The sequence below is a fragment of the Rattus rattus genome, chromosome 1, assembly GCF_011064425.1.
Source record: "Rattus rattus isolate New Zealand chromosome 1, Rrattus_CSIRO_v1, whole genome shotgun sequence".
In the NCBI taxonomy this organism is placed as follows: Eukaryota; Metazoa; Chordata; class Mammalia; order Rodentia; family Muridae; genus Rattus; species Rattus rattus.
In genome coordinates this window covers 11,271,497-11,286,241 of record NC_046154.1, presented here as the reverse complement: position 1 = coordinate 11,286,241, position 14,745 = coordinate 11,271,497, and the positions used below count along the sequence as shown (strand labels likewise).

The 14,745-nt window shown below is 47.0% G+C and overlaps 1 protein-coding gene across 3 annotated transcripts; it reads left to right on the top strand.

Annotated features, from left to right (window-relative positions):
- Positions 1–24: 24 nt before the first annotated feature.
- Positions 25–12,854, top strand: Lzic (leucine zipper and CTNNBIP1 domain containing). Of its 3 annotated transcripts, none has more exons than XM_032894447.1 (7): positions 25–363; positions 1,539–1,647; positions 2,873–3,008; positions 3,435–3,533; positions 6,998–7,093; positions 7,461–7,542; positions 9,655–12,854. In XM_032894447.1, the coding sequence occupies exons 2-7, from the start codon at positions 1,547–1,549 to the stop codon at positions 9,711–9,713; spliced, it is 573 nt and encodes a 190-aa protein (XP_032750338.1). In that variant the 5' UTR covers positions 25–363; positions 1,539–1,546; the 3' UTR covers positions 9,714–12,854. The 3 variants fall into 3 exon arrangements, with proteins under 3 accessions (XP_032750338.1, XP_032750329.1, XP_032750319.1); XM_032894428.1 differs by lacking the exon at positions 25–363 and adding an exon at positions 370–788; XM_032894438.1 differs by lacking the exon at positions 9,655–12,854 and having other exon boundaries at positions 26–363; positions 7,461–7,550.
- The last annotated feature ends 1,891 nt before the right edge of the window (positions 12,855–14,745 follow it).

The window sequence follows — 14,745 nt, the reverse complement described above, 5'->3', positions numbered from 1 at the left end:
CCGGAAGTGCGCGAGTCCAGCGGAAGTGCTCGCTCCATGTGGTCCGCCCGGCCAGGGCGTCAGGTAGGCGGGGCTCCTGGTTCCAAATTCTGGGATCTGTTAGCGGGCGGCCGGCGGGGACGCCATAGCAGAAGGAGGTTGTCCTGTTTCTCATCAGGGAGGACCGAGAAGCGTTTCGCAGGCGTAGGACTCCCCGCCACCTCAGGTGACCACTGGGCCTGCTGGAGCCCGGCCTTGGCGGGACCTGCAGACCGGAGCTTGGAGTTCGTCCGCGAGGAGGAGACTGGCGCCCGAGCGTGGCAGTTTCTTATTTTTGTTCCGGTGGTCCTGGGCCGAGCGCTGCTCCCTTCCGTCCCCGAGAAGGTGTGCTTTCTGCCCTTGCCTGTTCGTGCTTCTGTGACAGTTTTCCTCAAGCCGTGCCCTGAGTGCAGTGTGCTTTGGCCTCACCCAGACGAAACCTCAGCAAAAGCTACAGGAGGCACAGTCCAGCGATTCTGTGGCCTCTCCTGCACCTTCCTAGGAATGGAGAATGTATTTTAATTACAGTCTGCTTAAAGGGAAGTTTTCTGGACTCAGTAGGCCAAGTTCAGACATAGCAAATAAAACGGTAACAGTTTATCTTGTTCTAGCCAACTCCACCCCTAGGAGGTTTGAAGTTTGAGCCTCCTGTAAACTCTATAACAGCTTCGCTTTCCTCAAATTGATGACACCCAAAGCTCCAACAGTTGGCGATTTGTACAATTTGAGACCCATCAGCTCCGTGCACAGTACAAAATACTAGAAGCCCGGTGAGCGTGAATAAATATTTACCACTCCAGATGACAGTACTGGCCCTTTTCAGCAGTCTCAAAGGAAATGCATCACTTCTGTTCAGTACTAGGTGGTGCCAGTGAGTTAAATCTTTCTGGCCTAAATCTGTAGTGTGTGGTTAAAGGGTTTGTCTTGTTTTTGTTAACAAGTCTCCATATTTCCTTAATTTATTCAGAATAACTTTGCTTTTTGAGACTTTGCGGCTTGGGAGTGTGTCCTGGTAATAGTGCTTATGTAGTATTCTGGTCCTTCCCTTTCCCCGCAAGAAGAGATAGGTAGATTTTCTGTTAAACAGTAATAACTCCCTGTGCAGGGGATTTATCTTAATGGTAGAGTGCTTGCTTAGGAATGAGGTTCTGGATTCAATCCCCTGTTCTGGAAAAAAAAAAAGTCTGGGCATGTTGGCACATACCTGTAATGGTAGAAATTCTAGATGTATTATATTATTTTCATTTTATATTTTTATAATTTAGTTTTTACTTTTTTAGTTTTTCAAGACAGGATTTCTCTGCCCTGGGTGCTCTAGAACTCCTTTATAGACCACACTGGTATTGAACTCAGAGATTCGACTGTCTCTGCCTCCTGAATGCCGGGATTAAAGGCATGCACCACCAACACCCAGCATTTTAGATTTTCTTAACTTTGAATTGCACCGATATGTTGGCTCTTCCCAAATGTACTCATGTAACCAAATACAATGTACTCATGTGGGCTTACTGTTCTTACAGTGATTAAAATGGCTTCCAGAGGAAAGACAGAGACAAGCAAACTAAAGCAGAATTTAGAAGAGCAGTTAGATAGACTGATGCAGCAGCTACAAGATCTGGAGGAATGCAGGTAAGTTATAACTATATGTTCTTACTCTGTAAACACCTGCTTGTAAGAAGCGATGTCAGGCTCTGTGGACGCAAGCTGGCGTGTGACTTTGGTCTCCTCTGTTGTATTTCATAGCACTTTGTCTGTCTGTAGAAGCAAACTTATCAAGCTTTGTAGTCATAAAGCCTCAGATGTAGAAGACTTAAAATACTTAAGTCCTGGAAATAACAACGCTTACTTTGTCTTTAGTATTTTAAACGGCTTTGCCTAGCATGAACTCCCTGCTAATTGCTAACAATAGTATGATTGGGCTGGGGGGTGGGGGGCGAGGCTTGGCTTTGTGGATGAGCGGGTACCTAACATGCTAGAACCCAATCCCCAGCATCAGAGAAGAGGGAAGGAAAGGGAGGTGCTGCACTTCTGTAATCCCAGCACATGGGAGGTGGGTACTTGAGGGTCAGGAGCTCAAGGTCCTACCTGACTACACGGTGAATTAGCCTGGCTATATGAGACCGTTTCAATAAAGCAGAAGAAAACAAGCCAACTAATGATTATAGCTTTTAGTATCCTTGCAAGGATGTTATAAATGTCAAAATGAAGGAGAGAAAACAGTGCCTGTCCCGGGTAAGTGCTTCACTTAGCAGAGCTGTTGTTACTTGAGGTAAAGATTTAATAAGCAGTTTGCTTATTAAAATAACCTTCTACGCAAGGCCCTGGGTTCGGTCCCCAGCTCTGAAAAAAAGAAAAAAGAAAAAAAAAATAACCTTCTACTCAGATGGCAGATGTGCTGCTTTTGCTTGCAGGGTACAAGGTGCTTCCTACCATCGAAGAGTCTGATGCTGACGGCAGCTGTTGAGCTCTAAGTAGATGCCAGGCACTTTATTTTGTTTTCTCTCTATAAATATCTTAGTAACACTGTACAGTGGTTCTCTGAAGCTGAATAGACAAGTTGAGATTTGGCTCTGTGTACTGTTTTGCCCTAGGTTTTACCATTGATGCGTAAGAGAAGTTACTGTGTGCTTGAAGTATGACTCATATCGGTAAAAGTTGTTTCAGGGCGAGGGGAGATAATGTGTTCTCATCCTGAGTTTCACCTCACTGAAAGGCAGCAGAAATGCCAGAAGTGTGGATTTGTGTACCACTAGTCATTGTGTTTCCCTCCAGCCTTGCTCTAGAACAACTACTAAGATTTTCATGCTTAGAAACTTCTGGGTATTTCTGCATTCTGATGTGAGCTATGATTTAGGGAGGAGCTCGATGGGGATGAATATGAAGAAACTAAAAAGGAAACTTTGGAGCAGTTGAGTGAGTTCAACGATTCACTGAAGAAGATTATGTCAGGAAATATGACTTTGGTAGATGAACTCAGTGGGATGCAACTGGTAAGAGGAATTCTATTCTGTGTGTGTGCATGTGTGCATGAGTGTATTACGAGCCTGTGTGGGTTGTGTGAGTGTGTTTTTGTTTTTTGTTTTGTGGGTATATTTCAGGTAGACTACTTTGAAGGCTGAGGATGAAGCTCTGTGGAAGTGTACTTGCCTAGCATGTACAAGACCCTAGATTCTATCCCCAGCACCTCAAAACAAAAAGTTAAATGAAAGAAAGAAAAAGGAGTGGAGTGTTTGCTAGTCAGCTTCTTACTAGATAGCGTCCTGATCTTATGTCTGCTCAGCCCCAGTAACGTGCTCAGCAATGGCGAATGAAACCGACGTCGATCAGCAAGCCTGTTACATGAGAGTCATCAGTGAATTGTTGCAGATCTAATTGTGTGGGGTATTTGGTTAGTTTTTGCATTCCTTTGTTTCTAGGCCATTCAGGCAGCTATCAGCCAGGCCTTTAAAACTCCTGAAGTCATCAGATTGTTTGCGAAGAAGCAGCCAGGTCAACTTCGGACAAGGCTGGCTGAGGTAAGTTCTTCACGAGGCTCCAGTGGCTCTGTGTGTTTCTTCAAGCCATGGATTCACTTCTTGTACTAGCCCGTGCTTTAGAGTCTGGTCACTTGGTGTTAGAGCCACACTCGATTGTCAACAGTTGCTACCTGGGACAGTTATAATTAATTATAAAGGAATGTTTAACCACTGGGTGGGTATTTGAATCACCTCCAACCACTTCTACTTGGCCTCCATCTTTAATATTTTGCCCTTACCATCTGGGGCCATAACTTGAGATCTTGCTGGGATCAGCATCAGCTGCTTTTGTGTGTACACTGCCAGCATCTTCCTTTCTTTTTCAGATTTGTTTGTATTTTTTTTTTCTTTTTCTTTTTTTAGGAGCTGGGGACCGAACCCAGGGCCTTGTGTTTGCTAGGCAAGCACTCTACCACTGAGCTAAATCCCCAACCCTGTTTGTATTATTTTAAATGATGTGTGTGCATGTGTGCTTAAGTACATGTGCACACATGTGTGCAGGTGCCCTCAGAGGCCAAAGGTATCAGATGCCCTGGAGCTGGACCTGGAGATGGTTCTTAGCTGCCCAGTGTGGGTTCTGGGAATTTTACTTGGGTTCCCTGAAAGAGCAGTACACAGTTCTTAACCACTGAGCCGAGTCTCCTGCCTGTCAAACAGCTTTTTGTTGTTCTGGTTTTGTTTTTGAGACAGGGTTTCTCAGTGTGGTTTTGAACTCACAGAGATCCACCTGCCTCTATCTCCTGAGTGCTTGGATTAAACTCACTGCCCTCTGTTTTTCTTTTTTCTTTTTCTTCTTCCTCTCTCTCTCTCTCTCTCTCTCTCTCTCTCTCCCTTTCCCTCCCTCCCTCCCTCCCCTCCCTCCTCCCTCCCTCCCTCCCTCCCTCCCTCCCTCTCTCTCTTTTTTGGTTTCCTATCAAACATCTCTATACACCTGTTAGTTCCAGAAGTCTTGTTATGGATTTGAATATAGTTATGGCCTGCCAGGTAATTTCCGTCTACAGGTAGTTAAGTTAAGAGAAAGAAGTAAGGATATGTGTTAGGGAATGGAGGGATGGCTCAACTGGCCAAGTGCCTGGCAAGGCAGGATACCTCCGAGGTCTTAGCACTGGGACGTAGAGACCAGAGGATGACTGGAGCTCTTGTCAGTGAGAGACCCTGTCTCCAAAAAAAGGGAACAGAATTGAGGAAGACGCCTGACATGACCACTGGGCTTACACGTGTGCACATGCACACAGAGCACACACGGGAAAGAGCACAGGTTTAGAGGAGACTGGCTGGGCTTGAGTCCCTGCTGTACTTAGTGGGTGGGTGTGACCTTGGCAGGCAGGTTGTTTCTGGGTGGGTGTGACCTTTGGCAGGGCGTTTCACTCAGCGTTGTACCTTGGTCTCTTACCTGTTGGAAGGTGATTATGAGTTTCTACTTGTGGCTGTCGTGTGGGTTAGGTGACACAGCTGGCTTCGGTCCCAGGTCCTTGGGAGGCAGAGGAAGGAGGATCATTCGAGGCCAGCCTGGACAGCATAAGAGACCCTGTCTGGAGGAAATAAGTAGGCCAGTGAGGTGGCGCCTTGGGTAAAGGCCTCCAAGCCTGAGCCCACATGCCAGCGGGAGAACTGATGCCTGCCAACCGTCCTTGTCCTCTGAGCTCCACACATGCCCTGTAAACATGGATGCCCAGCCTGAACAAGACACTGGGTTAAATCTCCAGCCGAGTAAACATTAAATACATTTTAAGATTTTTTTAGAGCAAGGTGGCTCACACCTGTGATCCCAACACTCAGAGGCCAAGACAGGAGGATTGCTTTGAGTTCAAGCTGCAGAGGGAAGCAGTGTCACAAAGAAAACAAACAAAGGGGGTGGGATGTCCACAGTGTTAGTACCTGACTGGGGCTTCTGCCAACAAGGACTGAGCGAAGCCCCCAGGAGCCTGATACCCCATTCAAACCGAGAAACTCCAGGTTAGTTTTAAAAACTCATTTCTTGACCAGATATAGTAGTACATGTTTTAATATTGGGAAGTGGAGGCAGGAGGCAAGGGTGCTCATACAGACAAGCAGACAAAATACTCAGACTCAGAATTCATTTGGGCTGGAGAGATGGCTCAGCAGTTAAGAGCACTGACTGCTCTTCCAGAGGTCCTGAATTCAAGTCCAGCAACCACATGGTGGCTCACAAGCATCTGTGAAGAGATCCGATGCCCTCTTCTGGTGTGTGTGAAGACAGCTACAGTGTATTCATAAAATAAATAAACAAATCTTTTAAAGAAAAAACAAAACAGATAAACCTTAAAGAAAAACAAACCTCCGGTGCTGAGGGGCTCAGTGGGTGCAGGCGCCTGCCATGTAACCTGAAAACTGGAGCTCAGTCCCTCAGCCCACCGAAGTGTGCAAGTGAGAGCCGTTCTGTGAAGTTGTCTCCTGACTTCTTCGCGTGTGCACACACACACACATACCCCACCACACACACACAGAGATTGTAAAAAGAAAAAGTGATGAAGACGACCGTCCTAGGAGAGTAAAAATTGTAGAAGGCAGCTTCTTTCCAGTGGGAGCCGTGGCCTTGTGGAGTTTACAGCTAAACAGCGTCTCCATTTCAGGCTCGGATTTAGGAGTCAGCAAGACGGTCAGTGCGTGATGGGCCCTGGGACCCATGTAGAGGTGGAAGGAGGGAGCAGACGCCACAAAGTTTTCCTCTGGGTTCCATGTGTGCACTGTGGAAAACACACATTCTACAGATACACAGGCACGCACGCACACAAACAAAACAATGCTAGTAATAATTTTAAAATGCTTTAAAACTAGTCTGATGTGGTGACTCATGTCGTAATGTTAGCACTCAGGAGGCTGAGGCAGGAGGGTCACCAACACATTCTGAAGTCAGCCTGAGGTACAGATTGAGACTTTGTTCTGAAAAACAAAAGTGGACTGTAAAAACTGTTGTGGGTCAGCGAGACGTCTTAGTGTGTACAGACACTTGTCACCAAGCTTGATGGCCTGACCTGAGCTTGATTTCCATCTCTAGACCCACATGGTAGGAGAGAAACTACTCCCAGGAGTTGTCCCTGACTTCACAGGCATGTACATGCACACATGTAGGTAAATGAAGGTAATTTTTTAAAATTTCAGAAACTTGGCCAGGTAGTGATGCACACACCTTTAATTGCAGAATTCTGGAGGCAGAGGCAGGCAGATCTAAGTTTGAAGCCAACCTGATCTATATAGTGAGTTCCAGGACAGCCAGCGCTACACAGAGAAATGGCGTCCTGAAAAACCAATAGATAAACAAACAAGCAGGTAAATAAAGCCAAGCACTCGCCTGACAGCACTGCCACTGCCCGGTCATTCTGATCAGTTCTGTAGAGTTTATGTTAACCCAGTAGTTGTGGATTAAGAGGTAGGTCTGAAAAGGTGGCTTTTCTGCACAGAATGGCTGCTCACGTGCACATGCCTTGCATTCATCCCTCTAGATGGACCGAGATCTGATGGTGGGGAAGCTGGAAAGAGACCTGCATACCCAGCAGAAGGTGGAGATACTGACAGCTCTCAGGAAGCTCGGGGAGAAGGTAGTGGCGTGTGCTTCAGTGTGCTGTGTAGAACTGTACTTGACACAGAACTTACTGCTTGTGATGTGCTCTGTAGACCTAAGGCATTTTAAAAAAATGTCTGTAGATTTCTTTATTTGATGTGTGTGAATGCTTTGCGTGTGTGTGTGTGTGTGTGTAAGCTGGAGTTGTGATGATTGGGAGCCAGCATGTGGTGCTGAAACTGAAGCTGGCTCCTGGAAAGCAGTCAGTGCTTTTAACTACTGAGCCATCTCCCCAGCCCTGAGCCGTCCTCACTGTGGCTCCTAGGACACACACGTTTGCACATGTTTGCACATGTTGGCTCTCACACTTGCCCCTACTCACTCTACTTGTCTCATCTGTGCAGCTGACAGATGATGATGAGGCCTTCCTGTCAGCCAACGCAGGTGCAGTGCTCAGCCAGTTTGAAAAAGTCTCCACAGAGCTCGGTAAGTGAGCGCCCTCATGTTCCTCCCTCCCTCCCTCCCTGCTGGCCCTCTCCTCTCTGTCCTCTCTTCCTTGAAGTTACTCCTCCTCTTCTTTCCCTTTTATCCTTTTTCCTTTCTTTTTTATTATTTTATTTTATTCATCTATTTTTTGAGACAAGGTCTCTCTGTATAGCCTTGGCTCTGGTGGAATTCCCTCTGTAGACCATGCTGGCCCTCTCTTCTGTCCCTGTCTCCTGAGTGCTGGGATCAAAGGTGTGCACCACCACCGCCAGGCTACTCCTTCTCTTCTCTCTCTCTCTCTCTCTCTTTTTTCTGAGTAAACATAGGTTTATTGAGGGGAAAAATGAAAGAACTCTCAATTGTAAAAGGGTCTCTAAGGTGAAAGTACTTTTTTTTAGTGATGTCGGTGATGGAGCCCAGGACCTCGTGTGTATTTCTGAAAGCTGGGCTTCTATGACAGAGAACATGCATAGACAGCAGTGACCTTTTCTTTAGAGTGAAGTGTGATTTTTTGTTTTTAATTTGCATTATGTGTGTCTCTGGGGGTGGTGTTTGTGCGTTAGTGCAGGTACCCAAAGAGGCCAGAGGAAGCATTGGATCTCCTGAAATTTGACTTACATGAGGTTGTGGGCTCCCCACGTGGGTGTTGGGAACTGTACGTGAGTCCTCTGGAAGAGCAGCCAGCACTCTTAACCACTGAGCCATCTCTCCAGCCAACTATTTTCTCCATAAATCCGCTTTATTGGTTTTATTTCATGCTTCTAAAAAATATTCACTTTTTTTTTTTTTTTTTTTTTTTTTTTTTTGGTTCTTTTTTTTCGGAGCTGGGACCGAACCCAGGGCCTTGCGCTTCCTAGGCAAGCGCCTACCACTGAGCTAAATCCCCAACCCCTGAGCTAAATCCCCAACCCCTCACTTTTTATTTATACGTGTGAAGTGGGTGTATATATACACACGTATGCAGACACCACAGAATGGAGCCTTAGATCCCTGAACCTAAAGTTGGAGCTGTTTCTGAACCTGTAATGTGGGGTCTCATGGGTCCTAATTCAGTCCGTGAATGAGCACTAACCACGCTTAGTCTCTGAGCTGCCCTTCTGGCTCCCACACGTCTCCCTGGTCACATAGGAGCCTCGTCTGGCATTGAACTCAGCATCTTTCTGCCTTGACCTCCCAAGTGCTGGAATCATGACCATGTACCACACACCAAGCTCCATATTCTAAAATAAAAATAAAGACAGACAGATGAATTTCCAAAATAGTCCATGCCATAGGACTGGAGAGATGGCTCATCAGCTGACAGCACGGACAAACTGCCCCTCCAGAGGGCATGGGTTAAATTCCCAGCACCCTGTTCTAGCTCACTACTATCTGGAGCTCCAGTTCCAGGGGACCCGATGCCCTCCTTTAGGCCCGTGGGTGCCAGGCACACACATAGGACTCATTCTTACATACAGACAAGACACCCATACACAGGGAGGAAGTTTAAAATCACCTATCTTCAATTAGCCCCCAAGTAACAGACCCCGTAGGTACACACCAACAGTCCCAGCTTTTTTTTTTTTTTTTTTTTGGTTCTTTTTTCGGAGCTGGGACCGAACCCAGGGCCTTGCGCTTCCTAGGCAAGCGCTCACCACTGAGCTAAATCCCCAGCCCCCAGCTTTTTTTTTTATAGTAAGGATTATTTATTTTAAATTTTTCATGTATGACTGTTTTGGTTACTTGTATTTGGTGCCCTAGGAGTCCTAGAGGGCATTGGGTCCCCTGCCCCTAGAGTTACAGAACTGATTTGTCCTGTGGGAACCAGGAGTGGGTCCTCCGCAGGAGCTCCTCACTGCTGAGCTCTCTTTAGCTCTTGTAGCTTCACAGATGGCTTTAGAATGCCTTCCAGCAGCGGTAACTGTAGACCTACGTTAAGATTTGCATATGCTTTTCACACCTGGAGCTGAGTTAAGATTCCTCACCAGTGAGCCATTCTCCTAGCTGCACTGTGCGGGAGGGAGAGGCGGCCATCAGGGACGCTGTAGGGCTAATACATCTGTTTCCGCTCTCTTCCTACCTGGGCTGGAAGTGCATCTGAAGTAACCTTTTTATTTTGTGTCTTTCCCGTAGGCTCTGGAGACAAGGTCCTTGCTCTGGCAGGGTTCGAGGTTGGAAAAGCCAAGAAATGACAGCGTGGTGGGTTTGGCCCTGGCAGCCCCGTCCGTCCTGCACTTGGTGCTTCCATCCTGAGGACTCAAAGGCAGCGCAAAGAGGAGAGACTCTCAACAGGCAGCAACAGCCAGGAGCAGGTGACCTGGAGACGCAGTGTGGCTTCTGCTTGGGTCCTCGTCCCTCTCCGTGCCTCTCCCTTCTTACATGACCCCAGACTTGTTGGGACAGAGGGACGTTGTTCACTGCGGTTTGTTCTGTTAAGATGTCTTGTTCTTAGTGCTGATAGGGTGAGAGCTGCGAGCTAGTGGCTGTCCCGCCTTTGTCTGCATGCCTTGCGATGAACAGCACAGTGGTGTCACTGGCCGCCCTGCATCTGGAGAACCTTACAAAGCTTTCTGTTTTTACACAAGGAAAACCAAGACGTAGAGTATCTGATCTGCCCAAAGTCCCTCCAGACGCAGGGCTGAGGCTGGGGCTCAGGTGTCCTGAATCCAAGTTTTATTTCTTTCTTCTGTACTGTTTCTGAGGGTTTTTTTTAATATAATAATTAACTTGTATTTGTGCAAGTTGGCGTCTTTGAACACTCAGTGTCCTACCTAACTCAGTTGAATGGGCACTGAGGCCTCTTCCAGCCTGGTGGTGGGCAGCATGAATGGGCCCCATTGTATCTCTGGGTTCCTAAGGAGCAACAATGGGAGCCCTGTTGAGAGCCTCCTGAAGTAACTTAACCCCCTGCCTTGTCAGTGGGGAAATGGCAGCCCGAAGCCCTCTGTGTGTGACCTCCTGCCAGCTCTGAGGGTGGTAACAGCAAGTTACTATCAACTGTGCAGTTTGGGGAGAAACACAGAGTCATGAGGAAAGTAGGTTTCTCCCTGGGAGCCATAGCTCTGCATGGGCAGCCTCGAGCCTCGCCCTCACACAAACCTTCCAGGCCTTGCCTGCATTGTAGTCCTTTGTGTATTTCTCATTATTATTATTATTTTTTTTTGCACTTTATACAAATTAAAAACATTTTTACTGCTTCTTATAAACTAAAGTTCTACTAGGTGCTTTGCCAACTGGACAAATTAGGGGACCTCAGCTATGTAAATGCCTTATTTGGAACTGTAATGTCTTTTGGACTCTTTGAGAGGTGTGGGTCTATGAGCCAACAAGACGGCCCAGTGAGTAAAGGTGCTTGCTGCCATTCCTGATGCCCTGAGTTTAATCCCCAGATCCACCTGATGAAGGAAGAGAATTGACTTTTACAAGGTATCTTCTGACCTCCACAGATGTTCCATGGCCCATATGTGTACATATGTACACACGCATATATTCACACTTACACAATAAATAAAAGAAACAGTGAGCAGGAGTCCCCATGCTGGAGTCATAGGCTCAGACTCTTCTAGCCACTCCTCCTCCCAAGAAGCTAGTGCTCAGATGAGCACTGCTGGGCCTTACCAGTGGGCTGTCTCTATTCAGTGTAGATCACCCAGAGAGCTGATCACCCTGTAACCCGCGGTGCTCTGTGTGCCACCGCCATTCCATAGAGAGAAGTTCGTATTACCCAGAAGTCCCAGTTCCACAGTGTAGATTCAGTGATGCTGTGCAGCTCCCACCCGAGCACCAATCATGCCCATCGTTCATGCAGGAGAGCCTGTGTCTATTCCAGTCACTCCGAGCGAGATGCCTTCCTCCAGCCTCCAGCCTCCAGCCTCTGAGCTGCTCTCTCGTCTCTACAGCTGGACAGTGCATATGAACTTTCCATGTGATTATACCCTGTGTTCCTGGTTATGTATCGGGCTTTTTCATGCAGTATTTTTAGGGCTAACTCACATTGTAACACACTTTGAAACTTCATTTTTGTGCCTGACTAATACTACCCTGTATGAATACTATATTTAGCCGTGTGTCTGATGAACATCTGGGTTGTTTTCAGATTTTGTGAACAGTGCCATTAAGAACATTTCTGCACAAGTACATGTTGAGTTCCTATTTTCAGGTTCCTTTGCGTTAATACCTAGTTACCGAATCGTTATGTTGAGTTTTAATATATAGCGAGATTGTCCTTTGCCTAGTGCTCCCCCAGTAAACTGAGGAATCTAGAGGTATTTTTCATCTGAAGAAGACTCATGTCAGTCTGAAACCCTTAATGTTGGGGAGCCTTAACCATCCTTAAAGACCAGCACCAGGAGGCTGGGTATGGTATCATACACCTGTGACCCCAGTGCTGGGAGGCAGAGACGAGGTTGACACCAGCCAAACAAAGAGAAAATAGAACCACGAGATGAACATGGGAGGAACTTACTGTTACAGCTTTCTGCTCTACGGAAAGTTGCCCCCTGTTAAGAGTCTGACACTCTGGGCACCTCAGTTACGGCAGCTCATGGAGCCTCACTGTCTTCAGCAGAGGTAGAAGACCTGCTTTGCAGTTACTTTGCATTTCCTCCCTCAGCAGCAGTTAGCTGTGGTGCCAGTGCACCATTCCAGTGCTCATTAGCCTGAGTGATATCTGCTTCCCCAATGCCGTGATCACCGTAAGGCCCTACAAGGGCAGTTATTAAATGCCAGTAAACCGTGTCTCCTGTTCACATCTTCATCCTTTCTGGAACTTGAAGGTCTGTCACATACAGAAGAGAACCTTGTAATATTCCTGTGCCAAGATATTTTGGTGAAAATTTCTGCATTTCAGGCCAGGTGTGGTGGCACATGGATCGAATTACTCAGTTTATATGTGTATGCCATGGGTAGGTGCCCAGGGCACTAGCAGAGTGTTGAATCCTCCAGAACTGGAATTTCATCACTTGTGGGCTACCAGATGTGTGTATGGTCGGGGGGGGGGGCAGAGAAGCAGAGGCAGGTAGGTCTCATGAGTTCCAGGCTAGACTGCTCCACAGTAAATACCAGGCCAGCCAGGGCTACGTACCAAGACCATGTCTCAAAACAAAACAAAACAAAAAAAAGTTCCAATGAGAGTGTCTAAATGGGCTGTTAGCTAAATCTATTAACCTAGACTTTGTGTTTCAGAGATTTGTTTGATCTTGCAAATGGCAACAGGTATTCTAGGCAGGAGGGTTTTCAGGAGAAACCAAGACTTTGGGGCCAACAGCTCGTAAACTGTGATGTTAGGCCGTTCTCTAACAGCAGAGCCACGGAATAAAAGGCTGTGAGTCCATTGCATGGTGTCTTACTGCAGTGGTGATGGACGGTGGGGGTTATTTCTGAGGAACTGAGCCTGGCCGTCACCCGCAGTGGGCAGCCACTTCCTGTCTGCTGTTCAGTGTGGTCTATTTTTCTCCATAGTCTCTCTGTTACAAAGACCTTTCTATTACTTTGCCTCTCAAAATGTTTTTCCAACATTAGTGTGTAAATTAAAACTGTCAGCATTCCCACCGACTCCCAGAAACAAATTGCAACACATAATTGCTTCCATTCTGCCTGGCCCTGGAAGTTAAAAAAGATGCTAGAAACTGGAGGAATGTGTTCCACATCTCATCACGTTTCTAAAAGCAAAGTATGACCCTGGTAGATAATCCCCCAGTATATGTCCCTTTCACACCTTACCTCCATTTTGAAGTCTTTCACACTATTTAAATTGACCCTGGGGGGGGGGGATTTAGCTCAGTGGTAGAGCACTTGCCTAGCAACCGTAAGGCCCTGGATTCGGTCCCCAGCTCCGAAAAAAAGAAAAAGAAAAAAAATAAATAAATAAATTGACCCTGGGACTGAAAAAGATGGTGCAGTGGTTAAGAGCAATGACTGGTCTTCCAGAGGACCTGGGTTCAATTCCCAACAACCACATGGTGGCTCACAACCATCTGTAACTCCAGTAATTGACAACCTCACACAGACATGCATGCAGACAAAACACCAATGTGCATAAAATAAAAATAAATTATTTAAGTGTTTAATAAAGAATTGACCTCAAAATGTAGAGGCCATGTTGCTGACAGGTCCCTGAGGGCAAGGGTCAGTCTTTCCACACAGCAGTTGAAAGGTTAACAGCTGACTTCCAGAGGAGGTCTGCACGCTGCTGCTTGTGCCCTCATGCCTCTAGTGATCTCGGAAAAAATCCAGCACATTTCACAAGTACTCAACACCAACATCAATGTGCGGCGGAAAACAGCCTTGGCCAGCACTGCTGCTGAGGGCGAGAGGCAGAAAAGCTCATGTGGTGTTGAGGAAGGCAGACATTGACCTCACCAGGAGGGCTGGAGAACTCACGGATAGCGAGATAATGAGGTAGATCGTGTGATCACCCTCATGCAGAATCCACGACACTACAAGGTCCCAGACTGACTCTTGGACAGACAGAAGGGTGTGAAGAGCGGGAAGTACAGCCAGGTTCTGGCCAACAGTCTAGACAAGCTGCGTGGGACCAGGAGCAGCTGAAGGCTGGAGCCCATAGGGTGCTGTGCCAGTTGTGGGGTTCATGTCCACGGTCCGTCAGCACACCAGGACCACTGGCTGCTGGGCTGTACCATGGGTATAACCAAGAAGAAATGAGTCTCTAGGCCTTTACTGCTAATGAATAGTTTATATAAAACAGAAAGGTTTGAGGGAACCGTCCCATCTGTCAGCGGGAAGCATCCTAATCCTTTGTCGTTTGTAAGAATTTAGTTGCTTACAACCTCTGTCAACTGGCGGAAACAGCTTGGAATCGGGGTACAGAGGATTTGCTACGCATGTACAAAACCCGACATGGGAGAGAGAGAGAGAGAGAGAGAGAGAGAGAGAGAGAGAGAGAGAGAGCTGTAAAATTGCCACATGGAAAGATCACATCCAACCTCCAGGGACCCTCAGGAAAGCCTTAGCTCCTTTGAGTCAGCGTCTCCCATTGGCCTAAAGCTTGACATGTAGGCTTGACTGGTAGCCGGGGAGCCGAAGGCACCAACCTATCTGTCTTCCCAGTGCTGGGATTAACCACCATGTGCTACCACGGTGGGTCCTGGGTTCTAGGGACAGAACTTAGGTCCCCGGGTGTACAAGGCCACCTGTTTACTTACTGATATCTCCCTCCAAGTTCTGGCCCCCACACCCCAATTTTTGAGTGACAGAAATAATCCC